Source organism: Haemorhous mexicanus, chromosome 13 (assembly GCF_027477595.1).
Source record: "Haemorhous mexicanus isolate bHaeMex1 chromosome 13, bHaeMex1.pri, whole genome shotgun sequence".
In the NCBI taxonomy this organism is placed as follows: domain Eukaryota; kingdom Metazoa; phylum Chordata; class Aves; order Passeriformes; family Fringillidae; genus Haemorhous; species Haemorhous mexicanus.
In genome coordinates, this window is record NC_082353.1 from 13,346,668 (window position 1) to 13,370,430 (window position 23,763).

Genomic DNA, 23,763 nt, shown 5'->3' on the forward strand with positions numbered 1-23,763 from the left:
ATTGCAACCTCTGTTAGCAAACAAGCTGACATCAGTTAACCACGTTAAGAAGACCTTGCTCAAGTGAAGAAGAAGCTGATTCTAACCATTCTCGCATCTAAAACTTGCAAGGACAGGTTCCTTTGCATTTTCTTTGCAAACAGTTGCTGCTAGCTACTCCAGGACTGCAATAATTGCTGTGAATGTGTATTCTGTGCATCCTGTAGGTGGGTAGCTGGGCCCTGGTCCGAGTGCTCTGCATCCTGTGGCAGCGGGTTTCGGCACCGACGGCTCTCCTGTCACCAGGCCACGGCCAGTGGCAGTGTCCTGGCCCTGCTGCCAGGGGCCTGCCCAGCCAGGGACCAGCCTGCAGCAAGGACACCCTGCCCGGGGCACCCCTGTCCCCCAGGGCCACCACAGGCCACCACACAGGTAAGTGGCAGCATTTGTCTGCAGCCTCCTTGTTTTATGGAAGTGGGACAGTGCCATCCTCTGATGAACTGCCTCAACATCTGTCCCCTCGTGCCTCAACATCTGTCCTCTTGCACAAGGCAGGAGCTCTGTGGTTGTAATTACCTTTCAGACCAGACAATTAGAAATCTTGTTTTTTTTTTCATTTTATGCTCTCTGAGCAACTGTTTTGGTTGAAGACATGACCTGACACCAGACTATTAGCTGCAGTGTATTTTATAAGCTAAGCCATTAAGATGTATTCCATTTTCCAAGCTAGTTTATTGCTTTTATTGCAGTCATGTTAGTACACAGTTTGCCTAGTTGTACTTGTCAAGTCCCCCCAAAAAAATATATGAATGTGCTTCAACAGCACATTGAAGAAGTTGTTCAATTCACAGAATGCACTGAAGTCTGTTTTCCTCCATTTTCTATTTCTTCCTTCATGCAGCAAACTTGTGTTCATCTTGATAAGATTTGTATTTATTGTTCAATGTGCAAAGTAATTAATTAGAATTGCTGTTGCTGCATTCCCAATACAGGTTTTAGCAAGGCAAGTTTGTAATGGGCAGAGCTACAGAAAGAATTCTGTAGCAGTAGGGATGTGGCATGATGAGAGAAGACAATGTATTTAGCTTTAGGAACAGGCAGGAAAGTCTTGGCAAAACTGCACAGAGAGAACCAAAAATATGTAGGCCTTATCCACTCTGAGGTGTGACAGGGCTGTACAAGGCAAGATGCAAAAAAACCATGGCTGGGCTGTGTAGCTGGGTAACTCCAGGAGAATAATTCTGTTGTTACTGACTTGGCTGTTTCTTTTTCTCTGCCCTCACCCTTTTCTCTCCACTGCCAGTGCTCTGGCCGCTGTGCTGGCCGCCCTGCAGGCTCACAGCACCGTGAGTCCAAATGTCAGCTCCAGAACGGATCCTCAGTGCCAAACTCTGCTTGTGATGAAAGAAAGAGGTAAACAGTGGGGAGAAGTTACAAGTTAGATTCTTTAGATGATCACATTGAAGGTACAGGACTGTCACTGCAGTACAAGTAGGCAATTTCTTCTGTGTCAAACAAAGGAAAGGAGATACAGTCATCCCTTTGTGGACCCTGGATGAATTCAGGAATCCGGGAGAGGTTATGCCTGAAGAACACACAGCATCCAGTATGGAGTGTTTCAGGGTCAGTTAAGTTTCCTTAAAGGTGAAATACCTTTTCTATTCCAGGGTTAAGAAACTGGTTTAAAGAAACATGTTTTCTCATGAGTGAGAAGGCAGGATGAGTGAGCACAAAATTAAATAAAGGGAATACAACTTAAATATAAGAAAAAATGGAACAGGTTACCCAGAACGTTGCGGTATCTCCATCTTTGGAGACATTCAAAACACAGAGACAATCTCGAGATCCTGGTCTAGTTGGCAGTGCTATGAGCAGGGGCATGGGGGCTGATCATTTCTGGTGTTGTATGAATAAGGGTTTAGCCCAAAAGCAAACCTTTCACTGCTGTTTATTTCCCTGCACAGCCCTCCTGCCAGAAGGAACTGTTCTTCAGAGGGGTGTGATGTGTACTGGCGGCCAGGCCCCTGGAGGCCCTGCAGTGTGGGCTGTGGCACTGGGTTCCAGTCCAGAGCAGTGTCCTGCGTGCACAGGCAGAGCAACAAACCCGTGGCTGAGCAGTTCTGCAGAGGGAGGAAGAGACCAGTGACCTGGCAACACTGCAGTGTCACATCCTGTGGCAGTATGTAAATGTTTATTTAAATATGAGCATAGTAATAGTTTGTAGCAGTTATATTAGAAAATGACTCACAGTTGTACACTATTGATTCTACAAGCATTTGATTGTACATCAAAGGTAAAACTATCCTCTCCAAGGAGCACTTCGTCATGCTGGGGTTTCTTTTCTCTAAGTAGGCCAGTTTGATATTAAAGCCTCAAAAGCACTTTTAGAAACAGGATATTTAGGAAGTTTTTTTGCAAACTTCCCTACATGACTGTGCCAGTTGTGACTCACAAGTCTCTGAGCGAGCTGTTAATGCCTCCAAGCTGGGGTTGTGTTCTGAAACAGACAATGAGTAAATGAGTGTAGTGAGATCACACCTCTTACTTGTGACCTTGTTTAGCTTTGAATCCACTGCTGCCAGAAATGCAGGCTAAAATAATTACAAAGCTAACAGGAACCCATCAGTTGTTTACAATTACAATGGCAAGCTGTGCTATTTCTCTTTTGCTTGTTATAAAGCCTTGTAATGTTTAAATATATTTTTCAGAAGGCGAATGCAAGGATACAACTCACTACTGTACATTTGTAAAGCAACTAAAGTTATGCTTGATAGACACCTACAAAGAAAGATGTTGTCAATCATGCCAAGAAATATAAGTCCTCTATGGCAAGTTCATGATGCTGCAGTGAAGAGATGAGAAGAGTGGTTCATTAAACTAACCTGCCTGAGGTATACTCTTGTAAATGAGCCATTAGTTGTAACAGTTAAATGGCAACGTGGGGCTAATGAAAACACAATATTGTGGATTGATGTGCTGGATAAGGTATTGTTTCTGGGAGCTTTCATTTTTCATTCTTTGCAATGGAACTTCTAATGTTTTAAACACGTATGGATTAGCAAGATAATATTATGGCATATCATCTGTAAAATTTTCCAGGCTATCATTTATAAATTTATCTGTTAAAAAAAACATTACCTTAAAGCAAGAAATACTGGTTACTGTCCTTAACTTATGAGGAAGAGTCACAAAAACACTTGAAAAACTTTTGGAAATGCAGCAACTATTGATTCCCAAGATTTTGGTTTGGGAGTTTTTTGATCATATTTAACACCATTTTAAATTTACAGAAGCTGTGGCTTGTAGCTGTAAAATTTTGGCAGCAGCTTCATTTTCATAAACAGCTTGAGCTTAAGGGTTGATCTCACAGGATGTGCTTTACAGATACTTGCTCTCAGATGGATACACAGAAGTACATTGAATTTTTCCTGCTTGGATTTCTGTGTATAGAGTAAGAAACTATAGATCCTTGTACAATTTTCAAAGCAGCAATAGATCTCTTTTGAATAAATGAGGTGTCATTTTTTATTGTTTCTATTCTAATTCCAGTCTCTGAAGTACAATCAAAGTTCTGGCATGGCTATACTTTTGTACTGATATTAAATGGGACAGAGGCTTCCTTGTCAGAGCTGGGAACAAACAATTGTGAGCACTGGTCTCTTGCACATCAAGTCAAATGAGGAGCCAGTAACTGGCCAAAATAGCTGTCAGATTTCTTGTCTTGAATAATCATTCTATTTTTCTCCATTAATGGGGAAAAATGTCCAAGGAAGAATTACTAATTGTGAAGATAGACAAGTGCAAGAAATCTATTTTGAGCATTTTTCCATCAAGATGGTTTTTCCATCATGACCATTAACCATCTGAGTCGTTTGCAAGCTGATAAATTCTTACCATAATATTCCTGGGTAAATTATCTTCCACATTGCAGATTGTCTGACTAGGGCTTTAAGCAGAGAGGACCCCACAGGAGGCAGAAAATAGATGTTTTTTTGCTTTTGTAGTTTCCAAACTACTGCTCATATTGGAGGCCTGAATGCTGACTTTGACTTGGCTCTCGTGTTCCATCTCTGACCTGTGCGACAGGCAGAGAGCTGGGAGTGCTGTGGGGGCAGCTCACCCACAGCATCCTGCACAGAGGGTTTGCATCACTGAGAATTAGGGTAGCACTACTGTATAGAAAATGTTTAGGGTGGACTATCGTGTCCAAGGCTGATTGCAAGGAGAGGATATTCCTGATCATTACGTTTTTCATCAGCAATGGGTCTTGATTGTTTAAGCAGTTTTTTAAATTAAACATTTGTAAGATACTTTTGTAGATATTTATTGTCTGATTTTAAAGTGCAATATTTTTTTTTGTACAGTGTTTAATAAAGATTTTTGGACATATATTTTTTCTTATTACCAAAATTTCTTATTCATGTTTTCCCTTTATATTTAAAGTTTTCAAATGTTAACACATAGCACATTTTTTGTTGCGTTAACTTTGGTTAAGTATGCATGCTATACCAAAGCAGTGCTGTAAATGTTTGTGATTGCAATTGGCATGACATTCCTCTGTAGATTATTTTATTGCTTCTCCAGTACCTGAAGATTTTAGCTTCTTGAACGTAGTTTGGATTTTTCTGAAATAAAAGTATAGTTTGATTATTCACCACTGTGATTACCCTGAGATTGTTTATTACCATGATTTGCATGGTAACCATGCTTTCATTCTTTGTTATTTTCTCAAATTACTTTGTCCATAATTCTGAATTCTTCCAAAGCCTCGGATTAGCTCTTATTTTTAACAGTCTATCAGACATATTGTCAATTTTCACTGCAGTCTGCCTTGCACTACTATTAAGAGACAACATAGATATAACCTGACTGAAAAAGTGGGAAGATAATTTGCCAAGATCCAAATGTCAGCTCTGATTCACTGAAATCTAGAATCAGGATTCTTTTAAGGGTGGAATAATAATTCATTTCTTTTCTGTGTCTTCCCCAAGCAGAGTTCATTTAGATGTGACAGAACAGCTCCATGTTTTCTATTTAGTGACTGATGGGAATACCTCCCTCAAAAAGAAATTGTTTCAGAATATCCAATATGTGTAAAGAGTCTTTAGAAAGAATAGTCTAAGAAATAGTATGAACAATAAAAACTTTAAAGAAAATTTTATTAAATAGAAAATAAATGTATAACAATTTAATGGTGGCGTTTCAGAGTTATCCTAGATAACAACATTGGCAAAGGCTTAATTTTCCTTTTGAACTCCAGTTGTGCAGTCTTTAAAAAAAGCCAAGGCCCTGTACAGCAGTGCTGTGGAGCCTGCTGCTGGATGGCAGAGTGCACAGAAAGCACTCTCAGAATAGCAGCTGAATCCATGAATAACTTTGCTGCTTTCACATCTTGGTTTAGCATGACATCATAAAATGCTCTTTTAACAGCTGTTATTTTGGAAAAATATTAGTTTTCCAGCCGTCTCTTCACTTGGTCTGCATTTCAGTAATTTGTTGCTTATGAAAAGGTTGACGTCAGGTATTGAATAGTGTCTGAAGGTTTATAATATCATTTGATGCTTTCCCTGGAAGCACAATCAGTGTGTTGGGGCTTGTTCAATTGTAAAGTAATAAAGGCTTCTCTCTTTCACTATTAAACTTAGGGGAAAACATTATGGACAAAATGAAAGGAAATATGCCCCTCCACCCTGAAAAAGCCTTTAAACACATCTGCAGAGGAACTGTTAAATGTATCTGAATATGCCCTCCACTTCCCTTCCTCTCAAAATGTTTGTACCGTGCTGGTAGGTGGCAGCAAATGACTTTCCATAACTTAAGGGAGGGAAGTGACTTCAGAACTGAAAAAACAGCTGTGAAAATTTAAAAAAGCATCTGGGCTCCCTCACAGGCCCAGCAGAAGAGCCATTTTGAGCAGAATATGCAAGCACATGTAACTTCATGGATTCAGACTGCATTTCTCCCTCCCTAGAGAGGAGAGCTGGAGGGCATTGGGAGCTTCTGTAAATGGCTCCAGAGGTACCAGGACTGTGTAAAGCATGTGGACCTGGGTAGGTGTGACTGTGCAAAGTTTTGGCTTTGTTTCCTCACTTGTGGCATGACAGAGAAAGACTCAATAGAGTGTATTTTTTCTTTTGTGGTACAGAAAGATGACAATCAATTAGACTTTTTCCTGTCCTGCTTTTAGGATCTCACAGATTTACATCATCCTTGTTCATTCGGTCTGAGCGAGGTGAATAATTTTCAAACAGAAAAGTAAAACTGATTTGTCACGTCATTAACAGAGTAAGTGATACTAAAAAATCACAGTACAAAGACAAAAGTTCTGTAAAAGTGACTGGTGCTATAATAATATTTGGATCCTGCCATGCAATGCTTTTGTGCACAGCTGATTTGCTCAGTTCAGCTTTCTTGCTTTCAAATGACCAAGTTCCTGCTTTAAAAATGTTCCCATCATTGATCTTAGCCCTTTAATAAGAGACTTTGTTTATGAAGTACAGCCACATGATTCTGCAGAACCCAGATACTGTTCTACACCACAAGATGTGCAATACTGAGAAAAAAAATCATACTGGAGTGGTGTGGTAGAGCATGACAAGACAGTTAATTACAGAACTATGAACTGAGACTTGCTTAAATCCTGAATGTGATAAAACTAAAATTGATTCATCTGGATTTTTCAAAATCAGCAAAAGATACATAGAGAAAATACTAACTATTTCATACAGAAGCAATTTCATATAAAATTTCTGTAAAAAAAAGGTGTCTGTATATTTGGAACAAGCAATTCTTTGAAGAGCAGACAGACTGAAGCCAGGCTGCCCACAGATTTCTGCATCTCAGCTGGTATTTCTTTTTTTACCTGAGTTTACTCTCTTTTGTGTAGATCTGTGCAGTCTCTAAATGAGATTTGACTGAATTTGCACACTGGGTTTAAAGATGATTCAGACATGCACTAAGTTTATCAGTGTGTCCAAGGAGCACCAGTTTTGTTTTCTTTGGCAGTAAGGCTGAAAGAGCATGATCAGGGAAATTAGGGAACGGAGTCTAATGACATGCTACTGGTGGTTGAGTGATTTCAACTGTGTGAACAGAAAAAGAGTGAGATTAGAACCTGTTAATTGCTACTAGAAATTACAGTGGGACCTTTATACTCACTTCAGATCTGAATGAAGTTAAAGTAGTGATGACTACAGCTAAAAGCAGGTTTTTAGAAATGCCTAGGTGTCATAGGATGCTATCTTGTGATCTGAGCAGCAAAATACAAAGAAAAAAAATCTTGCAGATTACTGAGATTATGACTGATTTGTTAGATTATCTTAAATAGCATTATTTGCTTACTGTGTAAAATACTTTATCAGCAAAATGCACTTGTTATTTCACAAATACAGTAATTTGATTTCAGAAAATATCAAATAACTAAATATGTTATAAAAATGCTTGAGATGGAGCATGATGAAATCTGGAGAGTCAAGAAAACTAGAATGCACAATCAGAAAAAGCACAGATGCTATGTAGGGAGTAGTGCTCCTTCAGCATTTGGCAAATCTTTATTAGTCTTGCAATGGACTTTGGTTTAGCTTTGGCTTTCTTCAAACTTCTAAAAGCAAAATTTGCAGTATTTAACTTGCTTCAGTCCTAAAGAGAAAATGAACAAGTTGGTTTCCAATTACTTAACTAAGGTGCTTGAAATACTGCAGGTAAGTATTATGAGACAGCAGGTACTTCCTCTGGGACAGGGCTGCAGTCTGAGCCGGACCGCTCTGGGGACTCCCGGCGGTAGAACCTGTGACCCTGACAATCTGTGCTGACATAGACATAACCCGCAGCATCTGGATTCAGTCCCGGGCAGACCTCGGGCTTCTTTGGCGTATACTCAGTGCGATACAAAGTTTCATCTTTAAAAGGAACTCCAGGAGGTACAACCTGCACAGGTTTGAAACTTTGAGGTGGATTGGCCTGATGAGGTATGTAATGGGACCTGAATGTAGTTAAACTAGCAAATTTTCCTGTGGGCTTTTGAATTTCCTCTTCTTTCTTAATAGGCCCTTGTGGACAAACTTTCCAGGGTTGATAGTCTTCTTTTGTAGTAGTCTTCCCTTGAAAAGGGCCAGTGTTTTTTCTTCCAGGAGCTGGTTTCACAGGGGCTCTAGGAACAACTTTGTGTTTAATGTAATCCAGACGGTTTGAAGACTTGAGGTCCATCTTGTCTGTGGGTGGAACGTACTCTCTTGGTTTGTGGAACTCGGGCGCGGTGACCACATATGGCTGATAGCGATCCTGGAATTCAGTGGTTCCTTTAAAAGGATCGTCAGATCCATGTTTTCTACTTTCAGGCTTGCAGCTTTTTGCTTGTTCCCCAGGCATCCCTTTAAAATCTCTCTGGTGGGTTGTGAGATCTTCAAAGGGTTCGTCGCTCGGCTTGTACTCTTCCCTTGGCCTTACGAACAAGGGCCCCAACTCATGGACGACGTACGCCGTGCGATGGATGGTGTTGCCATCAAAAGGCCCCTCTGGCAGCTTGCTTTCACAAGGTTTGCAGCTTGGGGGGGGATTGGGCTGCTTAGGGATGTAGTCATCTTGAAACGTGGAAGGATTTCCAAACCTCTCCAAAGGTGGCTCGTAGTCACGCTCCACCTTACAGGATTCTGTTCTTTGACTTTTCCATAACCTGTAGTGATCTGTAAAGCAAAACCAAAATTCCACCACATAGGTGTTATTACTTAAAACCAGTCCTTTAAAATGAAGACAAAGTCTTCTGGAATTAAATCTTGCAAAACAAAGAAATTGCATGTAAGTGAAAATAATAAAATTATCTGCATGTTTCTGATCTGACAAAATTGTCACTATTATAGTGTGTGATAAAACCAGACATGCAAAATGGCACCTGATGCCGTATTTTGACTCTTTGCTCAACAGAAATTATATAGCAAATAGCCCTATACATGCTTTAAATACAATATCTTCCATTTTACTTAAAAGATTTAGCACCTTTGCACTAACCATCAAAATAGAATAATTTGTGTCAAGACAGATCATTACTAGGATGATGGATATGTAAGCTATACTGTACACAAGTAGAAGCCTAAACTCCACTTTTGACCTACTCTGTGGAAAAATAAGTGACATGAACTATAACGATCTGAAAAATATACTGCACCTTAATTTCCATCCAGTTTTCCCTGAGATAGCCCAACCAGGTGCATGTTGGAATTTCCTTGTAGCTGATCAAACCTGAGAGAGGGCTTTTAGCTTAGAAGCAGTAGGTCTCCTCTCAACAACTGGAGTGCTGAATGTTTTAGGGCATCATCACCTGCTTCCTAGTATGTTTTGCTCCCTGTCCCAAACCAACAAATCCAGTTTCTAACATAGGTAATTCCAATGCTACCTTCATCTTGGTTACTTCTTTTTCTGTAGGGGGCACCTCTTATTACCTCGGTAGGTTGGGACGGTATCCACTTTGGCATCTGAAGTGTGTTTCCTCTCTCGAGGCCTTGCTAATGTCACTGGCCCTACTTTATGAGGATTGTAATCTCTCTGGTAAATGGTTCCCAGGTCAATCTTCCCTGACTTTGGCCTATATTCTGCTTGTGGCCGAAAAGGTCTCGGAACAATTTCATATGGCAAATAATCAGACCTGAATTGGGGAAAAGAAAACACTGGTCAAAAAAATATTTTCTTCCTTCTGAAGCCACTTCTGTATTTTTTCCACTATTTGGAGAAATAACAAAATGTTTACTCTGTAAAAATCTATCAGACACCATATGTTGGAGGGATAGCACAAAGGAGAGAAAACCACAGTACATAAATCTAGGGTCTCTGATGCATTATAGAGTCTTTACTAAGAGGTAGATGGTTTTTTAACACTCCAAGTCCCATTCATGTTTTAACAATATTATTTAAAGTGTCTGAAAGGAGATTTACAAAGTTGCTATAATTTTGCAAAGAAAAATGATCAGAAAGCAGAAGCAGAGCAAAGCTCAAATTACTGCAAGTGGTAGCATTTACTGATTGCATGAGGAGAATGGAATATAATCAGAAACAGCATTTCACTGTTTTCGTATGGGCACATTACAGTAAAAGGATGTATATTACATATGTGGGTGTTTAAATAGACCATACAAGCACATGACCAGTCTGGCAGAATAGCATTTGGCCTTTCTATTTATGTCTCTTTTTTCTGATGAACAAAGAAATTTCACCAGATTCCCTCACAGCTTAAAAGAAAAACAATAATAATGGAAAAAGTAAACATTGATGCTGCTGTCACATCACTGACAATGAATGAGTGATATTTTTTTTCTAATTCTTTGAAAGACGCTCTTTAATTCTGTAAGCTTAAAATCAGAGTCTATGGACAGATATACTGAACCCCTTTACAGTTTGCTTTCTTAAAGCTAATAATTTTCTTAAATAATCTGAATTTTAAAAATCAATAAAATAATTCCTTTTCTTTTTTCTTAAGATTTCATTATCTTGGATTCTACGTATATATTACAGAGAATTCCCCAGTTCACCAGGTTTTCCATGAGACCTAAATTTCCTAACAGGCTGAAAACAAGACCAAAATCTTTGATTCTCTTTACAGGTCAAAGGCTGCTGTAAAGAATGCAAATCTTGCTGGATGCACACTTTGCTATTTTTTACAACCTTTTTGTGGTAACTGTATATCTATACTCAACATTTATACTTTAAATATGCAAAAAGTGCAAAGGATGCAATGACTGCATTTTGAGAAGATTGCAATACAATGTTAAGCCTCCACTTAAGTAACAAAAAATGAAAAATTTGACAGACTAACTATAAAACATGGTTTGAAAATATTTACTTGAACGTAGTGGTGCCATCCATTCTTGCCTTATCCTCTTGGAGCTCTGGTTTTGGCTTACAGCTCTCAGGAGGGCAGATGTTGCCATAGCCAGGGTAGTTCTCCAAATACTCAGTTTTGTGGCTCGGCTTCGCTCCATCATCATAAATCTTTGTGGGTCTGTGGCAGCAGCGGTGGCGTCTGGGTCAAACACATCAGAGCAGAGAATTTTGAATTGTTTCATTGAAGAGGAAAACCCATACTCTGTCTACTGGGAGTGAATAACCACTGGGGAAGATTGAACAATGTCAGTAGTTTTTGTTTAAAATCTTTTCAGGGTGATAAAGCCACAAAATATTGCTGATGGCACAGGTCCCAGGGCACATCATGCTAATACAGTAATAAAAGCACTGCCAGCTGGGACTTAGTCCTTGGTGCAGAATACAAGGCATGGACAGAGTTGATCTCAGTCCTCTAAATGGTGCTAGCACCAAGATGCACTTTCCTCTTGTCTGTAATGTTTAATGATATTCCTCCTTTTATTTGGAAAAGTAACTAACTATGCTTCATTTCTGTCTCATATTGTCTCTTTTTTACTGCTGTTACTTCATTGCTTGTCTTTTTATTTCTGTACATCTCACCTGTTTTCACCACTACTGATTAACACTTTTTGATTAAAATTTTATGGTGTGAAATCTCATGTGCCTTTCTAGTGGTCTGCAGGCCATTTATGAACTTTCAACTCTTTTTTTCCTCCACAGACTGACTAAATTCTTTACCCAAAACACATGTTTATTTGAAAGTAATGACATCTCTTTTTCCTAATAGGTTTTATTTCAATTACTCCTGCTTCTCGTTGATGCTTATATCAATGACACCATTGTGGAAAAAAGGGAGGTATATAATGATAATTCCTTATTTATGCCTTGTTGTTTTCAATTAATGATCCATAAAATTAAAATTTAAATGTTATTGTTTTGAAAATCTTGTTGTATTAGTTCCAATTTGCACAATGCGCATCTCTGGCTGACCTCAAGGAAATATATAATGACAGGTTTTCCTCCTACTTATGGCTGACAACTTGTAATGAAAAGGGAAAAAACAATAAATATTTTTTAAAATGAACAAGTATTGTAAAATTCTGTGATGAAGAGCTAATTATCTGAACCCCAAGAAGGGGAACATTGTACAGCTCTTAGTAAATAGAAATAAATTCAAGTTTCAGGAAGCTAGATATCCAAAGAACATTTCAAAGGTCTGCAGAGAATTTTAGCTAGCACTGAATACCATAAAGGAAAAAAATAAATTAAAGCAAGGTAAAATAGAATACAGAAACAGACATGAAGGACTCCTGCTGGGAAAATGAAAAAATGAAAATGAAAAAAACACTGAAAGAAGTTCTTGGAGACTGGAGATCCTAAACCTGGTATTAGTTTGTGCTGCCTGATTTTGCCAGCTCAATAGTTTAAAAAAATGAGAAATAAAGTAGCCCTGTCTAAGAACTCAGATCCTTTCAAAGCCTCAGGTGTTTACTCCTTTTCAATCAAGTAAATTAACAATTGAGAGACCTTTTCAAAACATAGCAGTAAAGAAAAAAGGAAGAAGAGGGAAAGAACAGGAAAGGTAGGAAAACAAGGAGGTAAGTGTGTGCTATTTCTCACTACAGTGTTCGCCTGTCATTATATTTGTCATGAAATTCACTTTCACCTTAGTAATGTTTTCTTCAGCAAGTACAAACAGCACATGCTGTGTCACATAGCATCTAAAAGTAACAGCTAAGCAGAAACAAAAGACATTGAATGGATGGTTTGAAAGCTGATTGAAATACAGGTTACCAACTTATAATGTTCTTCATGTATTTTTTGGCCTAAAATTCAAAGGAGCTGGAAACAAACATTATCCATCTGCAAAAACTTCACTTTGACAATCTTCAGTTTGCCGTAAGCTGGTCTGGAAGACCAATCACCAGTCAAATCACCTTCTGTGTTCTGGGGTCACCATTCTTTAAGGACTTAATTCTGAATATTTTTAACAATGTTGTGAATATATCTCATGTACTGCTGAATGGACATGCTACAAACTGAAATAGATACTAGAAAAATGATTCCTGCAGAATGAACCTGTAGTTCTTGGTAAATACAAAACAGAGGTGAAATCTACTCTTTTCAAGGAAAGATGTTTGCAATTTTATTAGAATTCATTGTTGATCCCAAAATGTCCTTCAAACCACTCATTTCTAGTGCACAAAATAATTCTGAACACACTCTGTGCACAAAATTACTGAGAATCACATGATATTGTGGAGGAAGTTCCTACATCCTACTCTATGTTGTGAAAGTGCTTTCAGTCAGCCTGAAGGGTAATGTAAAATTACCTTGTGAATTTGACTTGGAGAAGAGATTGGGTTCTTTTTGGTTAACTGATAAATCTGCTTTAGGATGTTGTCAAATTTAGAATGTTGTCCAGTTGCTAAACCAAAATTTTTCATTTAGGTAACAATTTTATAAAATTAATTCTATAAGGCATCACATTGCTAGGAATCATCAGAGACTACAGATTACAGCTCTGATACACGAAATATGTTGCTTGGAGTTTGGCCCGCACTCCTGGAGGCATTGTTTATTTTTAACTTCTTCCTTTTATTTATCATAATTTCCACGCCAGAGTCACTGATAATTCAAATGGGTTTGGTGAGAATATCCCTTTTCCCATGCCTGACTGGCACTTGCTTTGATGGATTATTATTCTTTCCCTTCTTTGTGGTAGACTATCTTGTGTCTTGCATAAGGTTTGAACAGAATCTCAGCTAAGTAAAAGTGACAGTACATCAGCTCTCTTGTGCCAAATGCTCTTGTTCTGGTTATTTTAACAGAATGCTGATGATTTTAACTTATTTAAGGCCTGGCATATGTACTTTTTTTATACGATGCTAGCAAGATGCTTGAAATTCTACCGCAAAGCATTTTCCTCTCAGAGAACTAGACTAATAATGACAAAAACTTAATACTTTACATAATAGAAAACTTACTGCCCCTCCACAAACACAGCTCAAAGCTTTTATTTTTACTTTCTTTTTAATTTTGCCAGTGCATACACTATGGTCTGGAAGACAGAAATGATGGATGGACACTGTTTTTGAGAGTCATCTACTCTCCTGTCCTTGACAGGAGATCTGGTAGTTTTTACTGGGTTTGTATTTATATGTAGTCAGTATGATAGCTAAAGTAGCCCATACTTTAGAGAAATCTTTCCTTTTAACTTACATTTATTCAGGAATATAGGTTTTTTATGATAATGATAACAAAAGGCAAGAAATGGGGAAAGGTTGACAGACTGAGAAGGAGATATAGCAGTAGTTTCTTTTCGTGTCTCAAAACAACGTTTATGCTTTTGTAGGCTGTGATTATCTTTTGTAGCAGACTAATACTATTCTTGAGTGCAGAAAGTTCAACTACCACACAGGCTTTATTCTTCTTTGGAAGCCAGATTTACCATCCTGTACTTGAGAAAGCAGAATGAAGTTCTGTCTTACTGGCTTTGCTCCCCTCTAAGTTTTTCAGTGTTTTTTAAATTCTGTTGATAGGGGAGATTGTTTCCTTCTATTTTATTATTTAGAATTAGGCAGTAATTATATTTCCTGCAGATAGCTAAATGATAATATCTACAAAACATTAGATATTTATAGTTGCTTTGAAGTCTCTGCTAAGCTGTGTATGCATTCCCATGTCCAGGTAACACTGCCAAGTGACCAAGCAGCCTTGCCCTGACAACAGAAACTCTGTACACTGAAGAAACACAATGTGCTGCCTAAACCAATAATGGCTTAAGATTTTATAGACTGTAAAAACTTCAGTGAGGTTTATTTTAAACCACAAGCTTTATGCATATTTAATTAAATTATTCATATTATTGAACTCAGTTTTGGGATTGAGAATTTTTGGTTGAGTTGAAGCTCATTTTGTGCTGTCTCATTGTGTTATCTCACCATCTTTGTACTTGAGCCTGAGCCAGGTTTGTTATTTCATCATGAAAACATTGTATTCCAACTCTCCATTAATCTAGGACTTAAGAAACAAATTTATGGGGCAAAATTCACCACAGGCTTGGCCAAAAAGAACACGAGGAGCTTTACTCAATGCCTGCCTCACACCTCTGTCTACAGATGACAAAAAAAGCGGCTGATGAACAGATAGACTTCCCCCACAGAAACACATGGAGGGGGCCTGCTCTGCAGACCTTGATATGAAACTTGTGGGTCATGGTGCACTTTGCCACCATGGGGTTTGCTCTATACTTCCATAAACATTGAGCACACCTCTGTGATGTTCTTGTAGTTGTTAGATTTATTTTTTTTTAGTATGAATTTTTGAATCCTAGGGTGATTATTTTTTGTGATTTTTTTTTTAAAGTAGACAGAGAAGAAATTGAAAATATTAACAGTTGTGACTCCAACCTGTAAATTTATATATGAATTTTGAAAGGTCCAAGTGCCTTATTATTTTGGGAGACTTTTGTGCGCTTTTCTTTCACCTATGGCATGGATAACATTGCTTATAGACCTGTAATATAAATTTTCCCTTAAAAATTGCCTACTGTACCCTCTTGTGCCAGACTCCCTGGGTCAGAGAGGCTACAGGACAATGATGAACAGTTTGTCTCTCTATGGGATCATGGAACATAAGGCAAAGCGGTGAGTGCTACTGGATGTGATGGCAGAAGGGCAGATAGCTGAAATCTCTTTTGAGGGCTGCAGTGCTTGCACAGGTTTCTGACAAGGTTGCTAGAACCCTTCCAAAGGTTCTCTGGTGCAGTCCTTCAATGGGAGCTGGCTCTGGTTTCTGGAAAATCCTGATTCTGATTTAGTCTGGGTGGCTTTTAAAGACTGTCTCCATTCTGTTTTATTTTAGTCCATTTAAGACCTTCTTTCACCCTTACCTGATTTATATATATATAACACTACTTCACTTCTACTGAGAGCATGCTCATACTTGGGTCCTACTCCCCAGGGTGCTGCTCATGTTATCAATGAGGCTGGAAAAGGCCTCTGAGATTATCAAGTCCAACCTGTGACCAAACACCACCATGACAACCAGGCCCTGAGTGCCACATCCAGTCTCTCCTTAAACACCCCACGGGACATGGGCAGCCCATTCCAATGCCCAATCATCCTTTCTGTGTAGACATTCTTTCTAATGTCCAATCTAAAGCTCTTCTGGTGCAGCTTGAGACTGTGTCCTCTCGTCCTGTCACTGGCTGTGTGGGAGAAGTGGCTGAGCACCACCTGGCTGTGATCTCCTGCAGAGGGTGAAGGCGCCTCCTTTTCTCCAGGCTGAACACCCCCGGCTCTGTCAGCCACTCCTTATCACCCTTGTGCTCCAGACCTTCCCCAGCTCTGACTGACTTTTCCCTTCCCTGGACATGCTCCAGCCCCTCAGTGACCACCCTGAGCTGAGGAGCCCAGAGCTGGACCCAGCACTGGAGCTGTGGCCTCGCCAGTGCTGAGTGCAGGGGATGCCCACGGCCCCGGCCCTGCTGGGCACCCTGCTCCTGCCATGGCCCGGTGCCCTCGGCTCTGCTGGCACACGCTGCCTCCCGTCCAGCTGCTGCTCCAGCGCCCGGCTCCTTTTCTGCTGGCCCTGCCCAGCCCCTGTGCCCCGGCCTGTAGAGTTGTGTGGAGTTGTTGTGACCCAAGGGCAGCCCTTGGCCTTGTTGAACCTTTTACCACCGGCATCATTCCATGGGTCCAGCCTGTCCAGGTCCCTCTGCAGAACCTTCCTACCCTACTGCCACCAGCTGCCACCAGCTCGCTGTGGCGGCCGAGTGTGCCAAGGGAGGGCGGCGCTGGCTCGCTCGGTGCCCGCCTCACTCACCCGCAGTTGCAGATCTCGCAGATGCAGCGCGGCGGCCCCATGCCCGGCCCTCTCGGCCGCTCGGCCGGTAACTAGGGACGCCGCCGCGCGCGGCACCGGCGGCGCCCGGCCCGGCCCGGCTTCCGTCCTGCGTCACGGGGCGGGCCCGGCAGCGGCCGAGCGGGGCGGGCGCGGCTTTCCGGCAGCGGCGGCGGAGCGGGCGCAGGTGCGTGTGCCGGTGCGTGTGGCCCGCGCCGGGAGGGCTGGCCCCGGCGCGGCCTTCGCCCCGCGGCGAGCCGGAGGGCAGCGCTGTGCCCCGCCTCGGGTGGCCCCGGGACAACGCGGCCGTGCCCGCTCGGAGCGGCGGGAGGGGAAGGCGAACCGGGGGAGCCGTGAGGTTTGTGCCGCTGCGGGTAGCTCGGTGTCCGCTCCTTGGGGGCGTTCAAAGGGCAGACACGGCCCGTGGGTTCTCTCGGGTGTCCCCGCGGCGGGCAGGGTTCGTGACGCGCCCTACGTGTCGCGGAGCTTCCCCCGAGGAGCGGCTCTGATCGCATTAAAAACCAAAGCCTTTAAAAACCTAAGCCTTTCCTCAAGCTGACACCCCAGTAAAACAGTTTGCTCCCTTCGCAGAATTAGCCAGCCATGGTGCTCACAAGCGTGGGGAAGATGGCTGGCCTCCAGAAGAAGGCGTCCGGCATCAGGAATATCTGTATATTGGCCCACGTGGATCACGGTACGGCAGGGGCTGGTGTCTGCTCCTCTTGTGTGTGTCTGAACGGTGGTGACATACTTTGCTCACTGTTCTGAAGTAGTAGGATTTTGTGTATTTAGCCTTAAACTGTCTTGAACATGATTCAGGAAAGTGAATCTGCTTTATGCGCCTTTTTCTTGGCCTGATTCAGCTTGTCTTACGTAAAAGAGCATCACACTATAATTGAAATTGAATGAATAGTTGAAATTGAATGTTTGCTATGATGGTGAATGTTGGCGGGAATTTAATAGATGTTTGAGAGGCAGAATAATATTTTTCTATGTTTTCTTAGTAGAACAAGTTTGTTATGTAGGTGGAAATAGTAAGCACTTATTTTAGAACACAGATACTTTGTCTGATGGTGTGATACAGTGAGGTCCTGATGTACTGTTTGTTATTTCAACTGCTCTTCTGGTCATGAGAGGTAAATTTGCACCCACTCTTCAAAAATAAATTTGTGTGCATGTAACAGGGGTAATTTGATTTGTTTCTTGAAAGTTAATTTGTACTTTTCGTGGTATTTGATTGTCTTTATTAATGTTGATCTCTTAGGATACTGTATGTTGCATCTTTGCCATTGTTTGTATTCATTTAGTGTAAGTAATTTATTTTTCTTTTCAGGCAAAACCACTCTAGCTGACTGCCTTATATCTAGCAATGGAATAATCTCCAGCCGTTTGGCAGGAAAGGTAGAGTTACACTGCCACTTTTAACACAATTCTGGTCTGTACATGCTGGGATTGTAAACTCTGGATCATTAAGGAAATTCCATCTATAGTCTTGCTAAACCTCATTTTCTCACCATCATACTCTGATGATTGATAAGTAAATTGTGAAGATGTTTCTGCAGACTTACTATCTTTGCTCTTGCTTCTGTTCTCAGCTGAGATACCTCGACAGTAGGGAAGATGAGCAGATCCGAGGAATAACAATGAAATCTAGTGCAATTTCACTGCACTTTGTGAAAGGTAAGTTGTTGATGCTGGCTTGTATCAATTTTAATATACATTTCTGTTAGTTTCCCCTGTCTCTTCGTTGTTGCTTTTGTGGTCTTTGTGTGCAACTTTGGCTTTTGTGTTTCTCAGTGTTAGGCTCTAATTCTGCAGCGACTTAGGCAAGTCAGTCAGGATAATTGAGTTCCATCTCAGGGTCAGGAACAACATTTTCAATCATATCTCTGAGTGGAGGCCATGAGAATAGTTGCCTCATCTTTTATTTTAGATATAAGTATGTATATTTTGATCTTAAGTCTTGAATCACTTAAAGGCAAGACCTTCTTTCAAAAAGAACTCAAGTTTTAGTACAGTCTTACTTCTTTGTTGAGATACCTGTTACACTGTGCTGTAAGGGTTTTTATAGTGTGTTAGTGTCAGGACATGAAAAAATAATAGCTGAAGCAGTATAACTGGGTGGCTGGAAGAAATATCTTTGAAAACTGTTCTGAAATATTAATTTATTGTTTGATCCTAGGTGATCAGGAGTATCTGATTAATTTAATAGACTCGCCAGGGCACGTGGATTTTTCTTCAGAAGTATCTACTGCTGTCCGACTCTGTGATGGTTGCATCATAGTGGTGGATGCTGTTGAAGGAGTCTGTCCACAGGTGAAATAAAGTGTATTAAGTAGAGAAAGAGGGAAGTAAGCAAAGTTTGAAGTGGGTTATATAGAAATAAAAGATAAGCTGTCTAAGAAGCTTTGCAAAATTTCTAATAAATGACAATACAATTGAGCTGTTAAAGTGAGTAGTAAAAATAATAGTTGTGCTGAAAAATTGAACAGTGCTGGTGAAGGGATGTAGAGAAGCAGGGTTGAAACAGTGGGTGTAATGGAATATTTTGATAGAGAAATAATTGGATATATTCCCATGGGCTTTCAGGGTTTGGAAAAGAATACACAAAATGAGGTTGCTTTTTCCATGGCTTACTTTCTAAGTAGTTTGGTTTTTGTTGTTTTGGGTGTTTTTGCCATGAAATCCCACCATTCTGCAGAATTGTTCAATAACTAACACTGTATACATTGTGGGAGTCAAACTTCTGGTTTGAGTGTCAGCCTGTCCTTTACTATGTTTGTTAAATTTTAGAATTATATTTGAGTTTTTTAAATGTTCTTTTTGGTGCTATCAGGCTTTCTGTAATGGGTTTTTTCAAAATTCTTTCCTTCTCAGACCCAGGCAGTCCTGCGGCAGGCATGGCTGGAAAATATCCGTCCCGTCCTGGTGATTAACAAAATCGACCGCTTGATTGTGGAGCTGAAGCTCACCCCTCAGGAAGCATATTTGCACCTTAAGAATATCCTAGAACAGGTATTTGTGCTGAGGTGTCATTTCACACAGCAGATTTTGTGGCGCTGTAGAGCATCCAGTCTGATTTTTAACATTGAGGTGCATCTTATTCCTGATTTGTTTTGAGGTTGATTCAGAATGCCTGTGATGGAGAAAAGGGTAGTAAAGGCCTCTTGACAGGTCATCAGGAAAAGTCTTCATTTTTAGAAGTAATATGCTGAATGTTTTGTTCTTGTCTTAAATTGCTTAAATTTACTGGAGGTAAGACTGTTCCTGATATTGATGGATTTATGTAGGAATAATGTTGTTTCATCTTTAGAATTGTAGTTTAAGTTGCCCTCAAAACTTCTTTCCCACCCAGGCTCACTTGGGAGCGTTTATCTGCCTGGTTTCCCTTTGCCCTCTATTGTTTGCTTTGTTGGCAGAAACAAGTTCCTATTTCACCACTTCTTGTTCTGAGAGACAAAGTGTGTTACATGTGATACTTTGATTCTGTCCTGGTATGGCTGACTTGGAAACTTCAGGGTGTTTATGTCAAAACATAAACTCCCGTGGTCTTCAAATGTGTAGAATTAGGTGGGGTTTAATTGCCAGATGAATCACAGGCATGCTAGCTTGTTAACACAGCTTCTCTTTTTATGTTTTCAAGGGTGGGAAAATTGCATTTTAATTGCAGGGGTTGTGAAAGAGTGAATGAATCTGAGGGTGTTTTTACATATCTTTCTCTAGATCAATGCAGTCACTGGAACACTGTTTACCTCCAAAGTGTTAGAAGAAAGAGCTGAAAAAGAAACAGAAAGTGAAACCCTTTCAGATACATCACCAGGAGATCAAATTTATGACTGGAGTACTGGGTTGGAAGACACTGATGATTCACATCTCTATTTTTCACCAGAACATGGAAATGTGGTGTTTGCCAGTGCAATTGATGGCTGGGGTTTTGGGTAAGTTTGAGATTTAATGACTGACCTTTTTTTTAAATTGATTACTGCCGTTCATCTTAAAGGATTTCAGGTGCATCATGTTTCTAAAGATGTTTGTTAGATTCTTCTGTGCTCTGCAGCTGTGTATAAATTATCTGGGTGACAGGGATCCCTGATTTACTTAAACAGGAGCTTCTGAGCCCACAGTGGGCTCCAGGCTAGCCTGATAATCATTATTTTCTTACTTGCTGGTATTGGGTAGACTGAAGCAGTCAGGGGCAGGAGCCGGTTCAGGGTACTCTGTTTGGTGGGGAGGGCAGCAGGGTTTGAGCAGTGCCCGTGTTCTGGTCGCTGGCCACGAGGTGGAGGCGTTGTCTTCGTCCTGAATTGTAATTACAGGGATAGCTCGGGTGTGACACAGGGAAGGTCTTGGGTACTGCAGAGCCCTTACAGAAAATCATCTCCAGGATTTTTAAATCCAAGTCAGACTGTAAATAAGGTGCCATACATAGTTTGTTGTCCGACAGCTCTTGCCCCTTAAGAGGGAAGGGAAAATGAAATGGGCTATTTTAGGTTAATTATCTTTCAAGGCTGTTTTGTTTCTTCTGATGGTCAGGCCCTGGCTCTGATAAATCATATAATGGAGAGGGTAAAAAAGAACGTTTTTCTTAATTACTTTAGAGAGGTTTTTCTGGACTACAGTTTTGTGTGCAGAAATATGGATCAGTGGAGCTTTTTTTTAATAATGGAAAGTCTTGACTGCTGTTTCTTGGTTGTGGGTTCTTTTCCTGAAGGTGATAGCAGAAAAAAATTGTTAGGCAATGCCAGCCTCATCCAATGTGGTAAGTACATATGCTTTTCACACAATTCTCAAGTATTGAAAAATGGCATTAATATATATGCAGGAGCTGCTGGCACAAAAATCTTGAAAGTTCTCCCTGAATTGAGAGTTTAGGTAGTTTCTGGAAAAGAAATCTCTTTGGGCTTAGTTGAGAACTCGCAGCTTATGTGTTGCTGACATGGATAGGTCCTTTTTTTATCTGTGTAAAAACTTAAGAATTCTGAATTTCAAAGAAAAGGTTACCAAATAGCACTGTTCTGTAAACAGGATAGATACGGTTATAACTTTGGCTTTTTCTTCTGCATGCACAGGGAGCAAATATGTGGAAATATTTTTTATTACTGCTCATAGAACATTTTCAGCAAGGAAACCATAGCATGTTCAGGACTCCCTGTCTGGGCTAAGCAGTCTGCTTTTGTTAACTCATGGGGACTGCTGAACAGCACAATTGGCTTTACAACATAGTTATGGCATTACAGTTTGTATAATTTTCTTGGGTTTACTCATTAGTAAAGTAATGATTCAAACAAGAAGAATTTTCATAAGTGGTTAATTAAAAATAATTATCACTATCTGATGGCTGAAGTGTGACTCAAAAGATTGCTTGGTTTTTAACATCCTTCTATTCTGGTCCCAGAACATAGTTAAATGTGTCATGGGAAGTCTTTCAAAGAATAAGTTCAAGAGTCATCACTAATGTATTTATAAGATTTGTGTTATACTTTTGAGTTTTTGATGAGGGGATAGTACACAAATGTTTATTTCAAGTAAAGCCTTGAAGCTGACTTGAAACAAAACAGAGCCATTCAAATACTGTTGATGTTTTTGATCTCTTAGGACCAAATATTTTTACAGGTGTAAGTTGTAAATAAACAATGTGAACTGAAGACAATTGGAAAAGTGGGAGTAAAGGATCTGAGATTTTTGTCTGATTTTCACATAGACTGTTGCTGTAAAAAACATTACACTTCCATCAAAATATGTTTTCTTTGCTTTCAGAATTGAACATTTTGCCAAACTGTATAGCCAAAAAATTGGAATCAAGCCTGCAGTACTTCTGAAGACTTTATGGGGAGATTATTATCTAAATACTAAAGCAAAGAAGATAATGAAAGGTGATCAGGTATGGAAGATGTCAAAAATATAACCTGATTTTTATTTTGGAGTTCACTTTTTTTCTTACCTAATTCTGTTCCTCGTAGTATATTCTGAAACTTGACCTTAGTGCCTGGTGATTTGGTGTTACTGGAGGTATAAAGTCACCAGGACAGCCTTGCAACAACTCTTGGAGCATAGAACATTCCAAAGTTGTCCACTCAAGGGCTGCATGGAGGAGATCTCATCTACCAGTGCTCACTAAATAAGGGACACTGCAGCTTCAAGGTTTCAGCATCCAGTGAAACACACAAGATGAAAGGAAGATTAACAGTGTAGAAGCAATAGTTGTGACTGGGTGTCTGACCTCTGTGAAGAGCTCTTCCAAAGCTGATGGTTTAGGATATTCATATTTATCTCGGGATTTAGGATTTAAAAAATCTTTTTTGCCGTAGGGAATTTCCATTGAATGCTGTACTGAAGCCTTGGTCTGAAAACTGCACTTCTCTAGCATTAAACATTTTCACCTTTAAAAGTTAAGGGAGGAGAGAGTAGTTTCCTTATTTTCATGTAATCATGATTTTTTTTCCTGTTTGCATAGGTAATGATTAATAGTTATAAAAAGGGCAATAAGTAGGCTCAAGGTAGTCACGTGCCATATTTATCAGGTTCTTTTCTGAAATAAACCCTTGTCCTCCACTTTTAAATTTCATGTTTGTTTTGTGCCTTATACCATTCTTAAAATACAGACTTCTTGATTTTGAATAAAGGTTTTGCATGTTCCTAATGAAAAATGCAATCATAAGCCTACTGAAAAAGTGAGGAATTGCTGGTAATGAGCTGTTTTTATCTTCTACCAGTCAAAAGGAAAGAAACCTTTATTTGTGCAGCTGGTGCTGGACAACATTTGGAGTCTGTATGAGGCTGTTATGAAAAGGTGAGAATATCTATAAAGTTTTCATGGCATCTCTTTCCATGTGCTTTGGTGATTTTTTAAAATACTCAGGAATAATAGATGCTGGTTGTATATTGCTTCTGTGGATTTTTAATCTATTTATTATTTTCCTTACAGAGACAAAGAAAAAATAGAAAAGATAGTTACCTCTTTGGGACTGAGAATTGGTGCTCGGGAGTCACGGCATGCAGATCCAAAGGTTCAGCTAAATGCCATTTGTAGCCAGTGGCTACCAATATCTGATGCAGTCCTCTGTATCCTTAAAAAAAATACAATTTTTT

The 23,763-nt window shown here is 40.0% G+C and overlaps 3 protein-coding genes across 6 annotated transcripts in view; 2 read left to right on the forward strand and 1 right to left on the reverse strand.

Moving 5' to 3' along the window:
* The window catches only part of ADAMTSL3 (ADAMTS like 3), a 170,463-nt gene extending 165,827 nt beyond the window's left edge, over positions 1 to 4,636 (forward strand). For both annotated transcript variants that reach the window (XM_059858472.1, XM_059858473.1), the window contains exons 28-31: positions 207 to 411; positions 1,283 to 1,392; positions 1,944 to 2,158; positions 2,688 to 4,636. In XM_059858472.1, coding sequence (XP_059714455.1) covers positions 207 to 411; positions 1,283 to 1,392; positions 1,944 to 2,158; positions 2,688 to 2,797 — 640 coding nt within the window. In that variant the 3' untranslated portion in view covers positions 2,798 to 4,636. The remainder of the gene's footprint in view (positions 1 to 206; positions 412 to 1,282; positions 1,393 to 1,943; positions 2,159 to 2,687) is intronic.
* A 483-nt stretch (positions 4,637 to 5,119) lies between these two features.
* On the reverse strand, positions 5,120 to 16,765 carry SAXO2 (stabilizer of axonemal microtubules 2). Of its 2 annotated transcripts, XM_059858479.1 has the most exons (4): positions 16,657 to 16,765; positions 10,808 to 10,987; positions 9,414 to 9,616; positions 5,120 to 8,660 (listed from the first exon to the last, which is right to left on the reverse strand). In XM_059858479.1, the coding sequence occupies exons 1-4, from the start codon at positions 16,695 to 16,697 to the stop codon at positions 7,687 to 7,689; spliced, it is 1,398 nt and encodes a 465-aa protein (XP_059714462.1). In that variant the 5' UTR covers positions 16,698 to 16,765; the 3' UTR covers positions 5,120 to 7,686. The 2 variants fall into 2 exon arrangements, with proteins under 2 accessions (XP_059714462.1, XP_059714464.1); XM_059858481.1 differs by lacking the exon at positions 9,414 to 9,616 and having other exon boundaries at positions 16,657 to 16,759.
* Positions 16,766 to 16,791: 26 nt separating this feature from the next.
* The window catches only part of EFL1 (elongation factor like GTPase 1), a 63,508-nt gene continuing 56,536 nt past the window's right edge, over positions 16,792 to 23,763 (forward strand). The window contains exons 1-10 of one of the 2 annotated variants that reach the window (XM_059858485.1): positions 16,792 to 16,861; positions 17,266 to 17,368; positions 18,008 to 18,075; positions 18,270 to 18,354; positions 18,857 to 18,990; positions 19,552 to 19,689; positions 20,398 to 20,612; positions 22,432 to 22,555; positions 23,388 to 23,464; positions 23,600 to 23,736. In XM_059858485.1, the coding sequence (XP_059714468.1) occupies positions 17,278 to 17,368; positions 18,008 to 18,075; positions 18,270 to 18,354; positions 18,857 to 18,990; positions 19,552 to 19,689; positions 20,398 to 20,612; positions 22,432 to 22,555; positions 23,388 to 23,464; positions 23,600 to 23,736 (1,069 nt within the window). In that variant the 5' untranslated portion in view covers positions 16,792 to 16,861; positions 17,266 to 17,277. Of the gene's footprint in view, positions 16,862 to 16,984; positions 17,033 to 17,265; positions 17,369 to 18,007; positions 18,076 to 18,269; positions 18,355 to 18,856; positions 18,991 to 19,551; positions 19,690 to 20,397; positions 20,613 to 22,431; positions 22,556 to 23,387; positions 23,465 to 23,599; positions 23,737 to 23,763 lie in introns of those variants that run through there. The other variant, XM_059858486.1, reaches the window with a different exon arrangement.

Coding starts and splice junctions, on each gene's coding strand:
- SAXO2 (XM_059858479.1), bottom strand. CDS start 16,697: ATGGGGCCGCCGCGCTGCATCTGCGAGATCTGCAACTGCGG. Junction 10,988..16,656: donor TGCGAGATCTGCAACTGCGG/GTGAGTGAGGCG, acceptor TGTTTGACCCAG/ACGCCACCGCTGCTGCCACA. Junction 9,617..10,807: donor GATGGCACCACTACGTTCAA/GTAAATATTTTC, acceptor TCCCCAATTCAG/GTCTGATTATTTGCCATATG.